This window comes from Balaenoptera ricei, chromosome 11, assembly GCF_028023285.1.
Source record: "Balaenoptera ricei isolate mBalRic1 chromosome 11, mBalRic1.hap2, whole genome shotgun sequence".
NCBI lineage: Eukaryota > Metazoa > Chordata > Mammalia > Artiodactyla > Balaenopteridae > Balaenoptera > Balaenoptera ricei.
Window position 1 is genome coordinate 57,466,141 of NC_082649.1, and position 13,049 is coordinate 57,479,189.

At 36.1% G+C, this 13,049-nt stretch overlaps 1 protein-coding gene across 4 annotated transcripts in view; it reads left to right on the forward strand.

Annotated features, from left to right (window-relative positions):
* Positions 1–13,049, forward strand: part of GOLGA4 (golgin A4) — a 114,381-nt gene that overhangs the window by 64,615 nt on the left and 36,717 nt on the right. For all 4 annotated transcript variants that reach the window (XM_059939166.1, XM_059939167.1, XM_059939169.1 and 1 more), the window contains 3 exons: positions 6,456–6,634; positions 9,740–9,868; positions 12,381–12,536. In XM_059939166.1, the coding sequence (XP_059795149.1) occupies positions 6,456–6,634; positions 9,740–9,868; positions 12,381–12,536 (464 nt within the window). The remainder of the gene's footprint in view (positions 1–6,455; positions 6,635–9,739; positions 9,869–12,380; positions 12,537–13,049) is intronic.

Genomic DNA, 13,049 nt, shown 5'->3' on the forward strand with positions numbered 1-13,049 from the left:
TTTGTGTGCATGTGTGTGTATGTTTTACCTGGGATAGGAGGGAGAGTAGCTGGCTAATCATTAATGTAGTATATTACCCAAAAATTGGAAAACAGAAGAAATGAAAGCACGTTGCTGTTGTTTCAGTACACTTCCATTTAGTCTTTTCTCAATCCTTGTTTTATACGATTGTAATCATAATTGTCCATATAATTTTGTATGCTCCTTTTTCTTTATTTAACATTATATTAGGAGTAGTTTTACTTGTTGCTAAAGTACTAACATTTTAATGGCTTTGTCAGAATGCATGTACATCATTAACCATCTCCCTATTGATCAGCACCTAGATTATTTTCTACTTTCACTTTTCTGAAGAATACTATAACAACTTTGTAATACAGCTTATTCCATCCTTGAATTGTTTCTCCGGATAAAGTCTTACCGATAGACTTTTAGTCTTTTTTATTAATTGCCTTTAAGAGATTTAAATATAGCCATTACAAAAAAGAACCCATATCATAGTATTAATACCCTGTCCTTAAAATGTTCTTGCCCACAACTGTGCAAAATGAATAAAATACTCTGCTCGGATTAGGAAAGTTTCCAGAGTGCACTGACTTTTGTAAACCCTGTTTCCCTTTCATGTACCCTGTCTTTGCTGAAGTTCTGTGTTTTATATGATTGGCTGCATTTTAAAATGTAGATTAATTCACAACATTCTTTGCTTTTTTATTGTCATGTTGTGTTTGTGCAGGAAATAAGTTTCTTTTTCATTTGTATAGTACAGACCTGGTATACCAAAGACATTCAGTGGAACATTTATTTGAAGGACCCTTTAGAATAGAGTTTATTTTTAAATAATGTATAAGATTTATGCATATTTATATAACAAACAAAAATCACATGTGTATTTAAGTGCTTTGTTAGTTGTTGATAATTTATGTAACAGAGTTTTCTTGGAGTCTTAAGTCTCACAAAACATCTTATTTTTGTGCATCCACACATGCCAATAAGTGAATCATGGTGCCTTTCCCAAGCCTTGTATGAACAGGACTGGGGTAAGGGCTGTTTTTTCTTATCATGGGTACTTAGAATAAGCTTTACAAAGAAAATTCCATGTTTCTCAGGCAAAAGAGTATGAATTAAAGTTGAATTTAAGTATGCCATGTTAGGTGAGTAGTATGTACACATTTTGGCACTGAATGAACACCTGTTGGAAAATTTTATTATTTTAAATGGAATTAGATTTTAATTTAATATAGGTTTTTTATTTCATAGTCGTGTATTTGTAGGTGATTGATACATTTCTACAATAGTAGCTGTACATACATACCTTTAGAAAGTCATTGTCAGCCTGCACTTATTTATGTCCCTGGAAATGTCACTGTTACTGGAAAGCACCAGCAACTAGAGGAACACATTTCTTTGCTACAGAATCATATTTTCCATTTAATTAAATTTACTTAGCTTTAGCCTAATATTTTTCAAGATCATCCTGATGTTTTCAAAGTATTTGATAGTTAAATTTGCATGGTTAATGTAAGGAGTGCATGAAATTTGGATAGATCTGTAAAAATTTTAAAGGTCAAAGCATAGTTAATCCTTAGAGTGAATCCTGTTATGTATTTTGGGAAGTGGCTTGAAAAGTAGATTTCCATTGCACATGTGATATTTATTAAATTTCTGAAGGCCCCAACTTATAAGTATTGCAATATCTGGTTTATGCCACTGGGTGGTAGCATTATTTTATTTTCATTTATGTAAACTCTAGACCAGTGGTTTTCAAACTTTTTAATCACAGGGATCTCCTTACACTCTTAAAGCTTACTGAGGTTTCCAGAGAGTATTTGTTTGTGTGGGTTATATGGATTGATATTTATTATATTAGAAATTAAAACTAAGAAATTTTTTTAAAGTTCATTTTAAAATAACAATTATAAACCTATTACATATAAGTATTGAATACTTTTATGAAAATTACCCATATTTCCCAAAACAATTTAGTGTGAAGAATGGCATTATTTTACATTTTTCCTTATCTTATTGTTTGGCTTAATAGAAGATAGCGGGATTTTCATGCCTGTTTCTACATTCAATCTGTTGTGATATATTATCTTGGTTAAAATATATGAAGAACATCTGCCCTGATGCAGATGTGTATCTAGAAACAGGAGGACCTCATAGACCCTCAGAAAGGGTCTCATGACCCTAGGATTTGTGGACCACACTTTGAAAACTGCTGCTCTAGACTTTTGCTTTTATTCACAAGACATTTGATGATTGGATGGGAATTCTGATAAATCTTTTTGTTGTTTTTTTCTGTTAATTTGCATTTCATTCATTTCATAGTACTAGCTGTGTTTTTTTGGTTTTATATCACATGCATTTTAGCAGCTTTTTTGCTGGGATAAAGAAATAAGCACTGGCTTACTTATTCATTCTTGATGTTATTAATTAGCTTTTTAATCTAGAGGTGGCAGCCTTTCCACATTTCTGCCTCTTTGCTTCTTCCCTGCAGGGGGAGTAGAGTGGGTCTTGTTATTTTTACAGTAAAGTGTTCCCTGGGACAGTGCAACAAAACAATAATGCTGCCTAGAATCTCAGAATTCCGGCATTGGTTATTTATTATGATTGGTTAGGACGTTGAGGATGAGGAGGGGGAAAGACAGTGAAGTGGCAAAAGCAAATGCCACATTCTTCCTAGCTTAGCCTGACGATTAGTTCTTTTATACACCTCTCCCCCACCCCCCGCCTGCCTTATTACTTCAACTGTCTTTTTGTGAAATATTTTCTTTATATCACCCAATGCCTAACATATGCTTGGCAGATGTCAAACATCTAATAAATATATGATGAATGAATGGTTGGATTATTGAGCTGTAGATTGCCACCCTTTCTCATGTAACTCATATAGTGAGCATTTGTCCATTTTCATAATTCCCATGGACATGAGTAAACCTCATCTGAAGGGGAAAGTGATGAGCCAGCAATAAAAGGTCTGCCCTGTGTTTTTCTTAACTGATAGAGGACCATTCTTAAGGTACATTCAATTTTTTCTAGAAATATTTTCAAAGTTTTTTTTTTTTTTAAAGCAAAAATTGCCTGAGATACATTGAATTTTGCTTTGGAAGAACACAACGTGTTCTTGCAACATTTGGCGGCAGTTCGTGCTTAGCCTTCCTGTTGATGTGTGCTGTGACCATGGTTTCTCTGTGCACTCTTGCATGTTGGCAGAAGACTTGTCAGCTGGGGCTGATGCACGCTTTCTCTCTCCCCACTCACTTATCCTGTGTTGGTAATTGGAAGACAAATTATGTAGACATTCAGAACATACTTCTTTAGTACTCAACATTAAAAACCCAGCATAGTTTTATTTTGGAAAGAGTGGGGAATTCACTTGAGAATATTACAGGCTAAGGACACCACTTTACTATGTCTGGTGGTTGCAAGATCAGAAGGTGAGATGTTTCTGGTTAGTAAGTAAGCTCTCAGTATATCCTCCTTCAACATTGAAATGGGACTCATTGTTGGATGCAGACTTCCTGTAAGGAAGTGGCTTCATTTGTGGTAGAGTGTAGAGTGGGTTTGAAATAAGTTTTCTGTATGTGGATATAGAAATGTGTTTTATTGCCTCTTTAAAATTTTATTTTATTTTGGGGGGACTTAACATTTTCATAAAGCAAGATGGAGATGGAAAGCAGTGAGTTTTTGTATGTCTGTCAGAGGTATAATAACATGCTGCATTTTGTTGAGAGTTAGAAGCCATCAGTAATTGATTGGTTCAGAAATTCTGGTTTAGTAAGGTATATTATTGCTCAGCTGAGCTTGATCAATGTCAGCATTCTTAGTTTTAAAAAATAATGCAAGTTAAGGATTGTTCCTTAAATCCTGTATATTTAAGTTGATTTATCATCTGAAGGAGAAGTTGGATGACTCAGTTCTTGCATTTGAATGAGGACATCTGAAAGGTGTCTTTTTAGGTATAAAATTATATGGTTCTCTGACAAGGTGGCAGAAAGTAGGAAGAAAGGATTAAATTTACATGAAAAGAACTTTGGAACCAGATCTGTCCTACCTTAATCATTATATCATGGGTAATCAAGTGACTTAGGAAAGCTATTTTGGAGGATTAAACACTAAAATTAGAATATAATATAGGAGAATATACTAAAATTTACTGAGTATGGTTAGAAAAGTTAATTATTGGAAAATTATATCCAAATAGGAACTTTGTGGCATAGATTTTTTTGTTGTTATTTGAGAAAGTGAGAGCACTACATCTATTTTTATACTATATTGGATTCTGGAATTTAAAGAAAACAATGAAAATTCAGTTGGTATTGACTGTGTACAGTTTTGTTTTATTTTGCTTAATTGACAAAAGTTTTTCATTTAAAACCCTGTCTTGCTGGAAGAATATCAAAACTATCTTCAGGTTCTCTAGAGCCTGATTTAAGATATTTCTGTGAAGTGCTTAGAAGTGCTAATGTAAGTGCAATCTTACATGCCGAATATTAGCAGTAAGGAAAAGATTGTGATGACATCTAATAAGCATTTTAAAATATCGTCATTCCTTTTTTCCATGTTTTTCTTTCCCAGATTTAAACCTTCAGCTCAAACTAAGCAGTAAGCACTCTGTTACAGAATTTCTTTCCTGTAATTGATCAGCTTACTCCACTCGTTTTTGAGAAATTAGGAAACTAATTTCTTATTCCTAGCAAGAGATGCTTCTTAATGCTCGACACCAGAATTTATAGTAAAAGAATATCTAACTAAAACAAAGAGCATTTCCCTTTAAATACTTTATTTACCAACATATTTATGTCTAAGGATTATCATCTTGGTGTTTACAGCCAAATATCAGTAAAGTTGGAGTAGGAATCTTTAAAAATTATTTCAGCTAATTAATATGCCTTTGAAATTTAGACCTTATTTGAGCTATAGTTTTATACTTTGCGCATATAAAATGAATAAATTGGGTAGATTTTTTTAATATCAAAAACATGGTTGCCAGAGAAGTGTTTTTGTTTTTTTTGTTTTTTTTTTTAACATAGTGAGCAAAGTAAGTTGTGTTTCCCGGTTGTTACCAGAATTCAACCTTTCTCTTGCCTTTTTCTATACCTACTACAGTTCATCATTAAGAAAATGCTTTAGAATACGTGTTTGCTTCAGGTATGCAATTCCTTTGCCCAAACCACTGTCTGTTAAGTCAAATTGTGGTAATAAAGGGGCTTTTAAATGAGATATCATAGGTTGAAGTTCCACATTTCTTATACCACTGGGAGTGAAAATACTACACATGTCAATGAACTGTCACCTCTAGATATATGTTTCTTAAAAGGATTAAAACCCATCTTGAAAATTGATGTTTTATTTATAGTTCATCTCTTTGGTAAAGGGAAGTCTGGTGTCTTCTAGTCTGTGAGGACTAAAGGAAATAGTCTAGGATGATAATAGCCATAGGATTTTCACAGGATACTATTCTGTCAGTAGAGAGAGAAAGAAGGGGAGAGAGAGGGAAAGTGTATGTTTGCACACATATGCAGTGCACACATGCATACACAAATACATATATACACACACATGCATATACACACAAATATACATAAACACACACACATATATTTTTGGTGTCAAGTTACCCAGCCCTTGCACCCATCATATCTGATTTTGTTTGATACTGGGTGAGCTGTCCTTAAAGATCTTACTACTCTAGCCTAGATGATTGTTTTTTAAGGGCCTGAATTCTTACTTATTTCACCCAAGAACTCCCTGCTGGTAGTACCTTTTTATACACGTTGACTCAGGTAAAGATTTCTTTCTAGTTAACTACACTAATTCAAAACTTACACAAGTAGTAGGTTTCATATCAAAATACATTGTTTAAATATGTGATTCAGACAGTAAATATTTAAAAAAAACCAACCCTGCTGTTATCATATGGTTAAGAGGTTTTTAAAAATAAGATTAGTCAAAGAATAATTTTTTCATTCTTAAAAATGTCCTAGTGAGTATACAATAGTATTACCTAATTATTGATAATAATTAGATAATTATTAGATAATTGATAATAATTAGATAATTAGATAAGAACTGCATCACAAACAAAAAAGCAATTGGACTTATATACTACAGAAGTAGGTACAAGTCTTCATTTCTTTGAATTTGCTATCCATAAGGACACTTGTGGGGAGAGTGGGCAATCTTTAGTAATTTAATATTTTTTCTAACTTCTGAGCTTAAGTTCATATAAGCAATCTTAAGATCTGAATCCAGAACTCAATGACAAATTGCTTTCAGTGACTGGACATTTCTGTGGCTTTTAACTACTCAGATATCTCTTGGCTTAAAACAGTGATGAGTTTTTTAACCTCTTCTGCTACTGCTGCTCTTAGTTCCCATAAATTGAATGTAAAACACTTTAGCTCAATGATAGTATTTCTTGAGATACTTGTTTTCTGCTGTTTTCATTATAGCTTTTGAGGAACTTGAAAAAGCCTTGAGTACAGCCCAAAAAACAGAAGAAGCACGGAGAAAAATGAAAGCAGAAATGGAGGAGCAAATAAAAGCCATTGAAAAAACAAGTGAGGAGGAGCGTAACAGACTTCAACAAGAATTAGGCCACGTGAAACAGGAGGTGGTTGATGTAATGAAAGTAAGAATAATTCTGGATTGAAATGGGCTACGGCAGTGTTGAAACTTAAGTCTTATGCTTTTCGTACATCTTTGATAGTAAAGAAGAGTTAATTTGTATTTTGTTTGAGACCTTGATCATTTCATGATGTTTAGGATATAGGAAAAAAGCACTTTGATAGAGAAATGAATGTGTACCTTTTTGGCTATACTTCCCAGAGATAGTCTCTGCATATAATTTCTCTCTTATGTTTTCTAATCCTCTCTTTAATTAATTAACTAAGTTATTTATCTGGCTACATTGGGTCTTACTTGCAGTACATGGGATCTTCATTGTGGCGTGCAGGATCTTCCGTCGTGGTGCGCAGGCTTCTCTCTAGTTGTGGTGCGCGAGCGCGCAGGCTCAGTAGTCGCGGCACGTGGGCTTAGTTGCCCCGCAGCATGTGGGATCTTAGTTCCCTGTCCAGGGATCAAACCCACGTCCCCTGCATTGGAAGGCGGATTCTTAACCACTGGACCACCGGGGGAGTCTCTTTATTTTATTTTTTTTTAAACACAAACGATGGCATGTTATTTTTACTTATCTGTATTTTGCTTTTCCACTTAATAATCTGTCTTGGAGGTTGTTCTTTATAATTGAGTTGATAATGATGCCCCATTTGTTTTAAGGACTGCTCAGGACTTAATTGTATGAATAGCTCATAATTTAATCAGTCTTCTGCTGATGGATATTTAGCCTTTCAGTTTTTACTGTTGGAAATTGTGAATATCCTTATCGTATTTGCTCACATCTGTGTTTCTTTAGAATAGATTCCTAGAAGTGGAATCTAGGAAAAAATTACGTGTATTTATACTTATTGGATAGTTGCTACAAGCTCAATGGAGGACAGTTTATACTCATGAGCAATGTATTAGAATATGTCCCCCCCCATGAGCAATGTATTAGAATATGTTCCCCCCCCACAAAGATGGTATTACCTGAATTTTTTTATCTTTCCAAGCTAAGTTAAAATAATGACATCATTGTAGTTTTTTTTTAAAATAAATTTATTTGTTTATTTATTTTTGTCTGCATTGGGTCTTCATTGCTGCGCGTGGGCTTTTCTCTAGTTGTGTCGAGCAGGGGCTACTCTTCATTGCGGTGCACACAGACTTCTCACTGCAGTGGCTTCTCTTGTTGTGGAGCATGGGCTCTAGGCACGTGGGCTTCAGCAGTTGTGGCACGTGGGCTCAGTAGTTGTGGCTTGTGGGCTCTAGAGCGCAGGCTCAGTAGTTGTGGCGCACAGGCTTAGTTGCTCCGCGGCATGTGGAATCTTCCCGGACCAGGGCTCAAACCCATGTCCCCTGCATTGGCAGGCGGGTTCTTAACCACTGCGCCACCAGGGAAGTCCTGTAGTTTTAATATGCATATCTGTTACCAGTATGACAAAGGTGTTTTTGTATGTTTACAGGAATTTATAGTTTTCCTTTTTGAGTTGCCCGATCAGATCCTTGATTCATTTTCCTCTTGGGCTGTTGGTCTTTTTCTTACTGATTCATAGAAGCTTTTTACTTATAGTAAGAATTAGTCATTGGATATAAGGTGCGTTTATCAAAATAATTTTCTCAGTTTGTTATTTGTTGTCTTTGTTTACGATTTGCTTTTGTTTTGGGTTTTTTTTGGCTATGCAGAAAGTTTTCTTTTCCTTAAATGCTATCTGGATTTTTGTTCTGCTTTAAAAACACATTCTCAGTTGAGATTAAAAATTTTTTTTTATTTTTCTCATCTAACACTTTTTTTTTTTTTTTTTTTGTATCCTTTGACCAACATCTTCCCATTTCTCCATCCCCAGACCCTGGTAACTTTGCCTTCCATCACACCAAGTTTGTTTTTTTTAAAAATTAATTTATTTTATTTTATTTATGTTTGGCTGTGTTGGGTCTTTGTTGCTGTGCACGGGCTTTACTCCAGTTGAGGTGAGCGGGGGCTACTCTTTGTTATGGTGCGCAGGCCTCTCACTGTGGTGGCTTCTCTTGTTGCAGAGCACGGACTCTAGGTGTGCGGGCTTCCGTACTTGTGGCTCACGGGCTCTAGAGCCCAGGCTCAGTAGTTGTGGTACACAGGCTTAGTTGCTCTGCGGAATGTGGGATCTTCCCAGACCAGGGCTCAAACCTGTGTCCCCTGCATTGGCAGATGGATTGTCAACCACTGCGCTACCAGGGAAGCCCTCTCATCTAACACTTTTGTGTTTTCATTTTTTATAGTTAAATCTTTGATCCAACTGAAATTTATTTAGTGTGAGGAGTGAGGTAGGGATCCAACTTAAATTTTTTCCAAATGACTACCTAGTAGCCTTAAAATCATTTCTTTAATAACCCATGTTTTCCCTTCTGACATGCCATACTACCTTTATTACATACTAAATTATTGTAGTGCTACATATGGGCCTTCTGGATTCTCTGTGCTATTCCACTGCTTTGTCTGACCATGTGCTGGTATTACACTAATACCAGTTTTATAATATGTTTTAGTTTTATAATGTTCTACTATTTGGTAGCCTCTCCTTGTTACTCTTATTTTTCAGAAGAGATCAGCTATTCTTGCATGTTTATTTTGTCCAGTGGGCCTTTCCTCATTTTGTTTTATTTGATTATATTAAATTTTTGAATATATTTAGGGTGATTTGACATTTTTATAAGATTGAGTCCTCCTATTCAAGAAAGAACAAGGTCAATACTTTTTAATAAGTAGTAGTACATGCCTGGAAAGCTAGGCATAATTAGATGGGTGTAGCCAGAACACCTTGACCATGGTGGAGTGCCCTCTCTGAGAGCATCCTTATTCCCCCTGCTGTGCTTCCCTATCCTGATTGGTGGGGAACATCTTTGTATGATGTGAAATTGGAGCTTCAAGCCCATAGGACTGACCATTGCAGCTGCAGCTCTCCTTGTCTTAAATGAGGAGCAACACTTTACTGGTTTTTCTTTTAACTCTCAAGAGTTTGGTGACTTTTGATTTATGTGGGAAATATGTTCCAATTTTTCCTCTTAAGAAGCTATTAACTTAATTATAATAAAGTATTATTTAGTTGTAGAGTTACATATTTTATTCTGGGTGTCTCACTTTAACTATTTGGTTGCTTTTCAGAAATCCTCAGAACAAATTGCAAAATTACAGAAGCTTCATGAAGAGGAGCTGGCCAGCAAAGAGCAGGAACTGACTAAGAAGTTTCAGACCCAAGAAAGGGAATTTCAGGAGCAAATGAAAGTAGCTCTTGTAAGTACCTATTTTGGTTTGGCCACATTATAAAGTTGTCAGCCCCTCACCCCTGCCTCCCAGCTTGAGGTCACGCTACTGGCAGTCTTGACATTTGAGTGTGCAGAGAGGGTTGGCCGTAGGCAGGAATGAGGCTTTCACAGCTTGTTAATTTAGTATTATCTGAAAATTAAATTTTCTCATCCAACAAGCTTTCATTAATCAGTTTGTTTATCATTCCTCTCACCCTGGCTGTAGGCTGTGATTAGGGAGAAGTAAAGGGGAACACAGGGTAACTGAAGCAGCGACTGCGTAACTTAGGAAGAATGTCTAAAAACTCAACAGACTGAATGTATCAGAGCTTAAGGTTCAGAGAGTTTGCCTGAATGCATTTTAAAGAAGACAAAATGAAAATAACCAAGTAGTTTTCATTTTAAGTAGAATAATTTCAGTAATTTTCAATCCATATGATGTTTAAAAAGATAAAGTAAAATGAGAAAACTGACTGAACTAACTAAAACAATAACCAGAAAAGCAAAGATAAGAAAGATTTGTTGGAATAGTATAATTTGGAAGTTTAAAGCAAAAAATTTTTTCTCTTGAACTGTGAAGTATTAATGCTGAAAATGTAGTTTACTGTGTTTATATGAAGCTGTTATCCATGAGATAATATGTATAATTTAAAAATGCTTTTAGTGTGAAAGGATGAGAAATAGTTTTTATAATTTTAATCTCCTTTTTTTTTTTTTTTTTTTGGCTGCATTGGGTCTTCGTTGTGGCACACGGGATCTTTGTTGAGACATTCGGCCTTCTCTCTAGTTGTGCCGTGCAGGTTTTCTCTCTCTGGTTTTGGCGCGTGGGCTCTGTAGTTGGCGGCACGCGGGCTCTCTTGTTGTAGCGCACAGGCTCAGTAGTTGTGGCATGTGGGCTTAGTTGCCCCCAGCATGTGGGATCTTAGTTCCCCGACCAGGGATTGAACCTGCGTCCCCTGCATTGGAAGGCAGATTCTTTACTACTGGCCCACCAGGGAAGTCCCTTTAATCTCCTTTCTTTTACACATTTTTTTTTCACTCTCAGCTGGACCTGGGGCTCTGAGGATTTCCAGCAGCTGTGATCCTTGAACTGAGTCAGGGAGTTCTCTAATCTCTGTGGGGCCAACAGGCACATGGTTTGACAGTGCTGTTGGCTGAGGTTAGCGGTTTAGTCCGTGGTTTTGTGAAATGTACATCTGTATGGGTACATATTTGTATTCTTTGTTGGTCCAAAAAGGATTTAAAGTTGTTTACAAGAGTACTTAAAACCTATAACACGATAGCATACATTTAAAATAGGGACAAGGAAATACAGGAATGAAGTGGGACATTAAGGACCTAAATGAAGCTGGGAATGGTGCTAAAAATTCAAGTCATAAAGACCTGCTGTGGGTTTTCATGCTAGAGTAATTGGGTGCACTGAGCTTTGAACATTGGCCTTGTTAATACTGTGTTCTGGGAACTGATATATTCAGACATATTCCCACTAGCGAGCGCAGGACACACGTAAAGTACACGTATGTGCACATGCTCTCGCCCCCTTCCACTCCCCTTCCTACCTAGTTTCTCAAAGGAGTTAGCTTGGAGTTGAGAATCAAAATTCTTCAGACTATTAAAATTTCCTCTTTTATATTTATGGACATATATAGAGATGCATTTAACATATAGTTTACATTAAACAATATAACATTTTTAAATGATGTTTTAAAATTGATGTTATAGAAACTAATATTTTCTTATCAATCTACTTATAATATGGTACAAAATCTTTACTTAAGGCAATATGCTTCACCAGAGTGAAATGGACTGAAAATATTACTGTTGGCCACATGAACCCTAAGCAATAGGTATAGATAAATATACTTAATTGGAGTCTAAAGTCACTAAATGTTAAAAGTGCTCTCTGGAGCTTCTCTTTTCAAAACAGTAAACAGTATTAATATGAATGCTGACATATACTAAGGACAGTCAAAGAAGAAGCTTGTCAGGGCCAGGCTATCTGAAGAGTTATGTAGGCTTTTATAAATATTTCCTTGATCTAATCCATATATTCACATGTAATCTTCTGATTTTGATTTGCTTTTCTGTGTGGGGTTCCCTATTATAGTGAGGTATTTCTCATAAATCATATAAATTTCTCAGCCTAGAGTTGAAATACCAAACTGGCATGCAGAGAAGAGGTAGTAACAATTGTGTGACCCTGCACATTCAGTGATATTTTGCAAAACATTTTAAGTAGTGAAAAAATAGCAGACATAGTAGGGTTACTGGAACAAAATTTTTCACATCAATAGTGATTGTGGCAAAGATTGGCCAGACCATACGGAAAAAACCACAGTACCTTATTTCTGCAGACCAGGGTGTGGGAAGAGAGGTAGTGATACTGCCTACCTCGCAGGGCTGGTGTGCAGATCAAATGAAATGAATGATTCCTGTGGCAGTGCTTTGGGAATGCTGAAGATCTACGTGGGTCTAAGGTGGTGTTACTGTTTTTGGCACAGGAAAAAAGTCAGTCTGAATATTTGAAGATCACTCAAGAAAAAGAACAGCAAGAATCTTTGGCCTTGGAAGAGTTAGAGCTGCAGAAGAAGGCAATCCTCACAGAGAGTGAAAACAAACTTTGGGACCTTCAGCAAGAAGCAGAGACTTACAGAACTGTAAGTTTAAAATACTCTTCAGGTTCCACAGCTGTGGAACTGCTTGTATAGGAAAACTGTTGTTATCTCTGCAGTCAATATAAGGTTGTAGAGAAGCTTTTGTTTTAGATTTACATATACATACACTCCATTCATTATTAGGTAGTAAGAGCTGTTCATGGGAGTGGTTTTGATGTCTGCTACATGGTGCTCCTGACCTGCCTTTAGCTGGCTGTATTTCTGTCAGCCATTCGCTCCGATTCTTTGCCCTCAGGCTGTGCAGCATCTTTGCTCCACTGCTTATTCACCTTTCATCTTTAGGAAGTGGCCTCATTTTGTACGCAGCACTTGCCGTGACACCTTCCTGCCTGTTCAGCTTCATCTTGTGCCACGCCCTGGACATAATTCATTCTTTGTTTATATCACAGTTCAGTTACCCCATTGCTCTACTTTGACATTTAACTTTTCCCCAGTTTTCCCACATTAAAAATAGTCCTATGGTGAGCATGTTAGTATATATATCTACATGTGCAC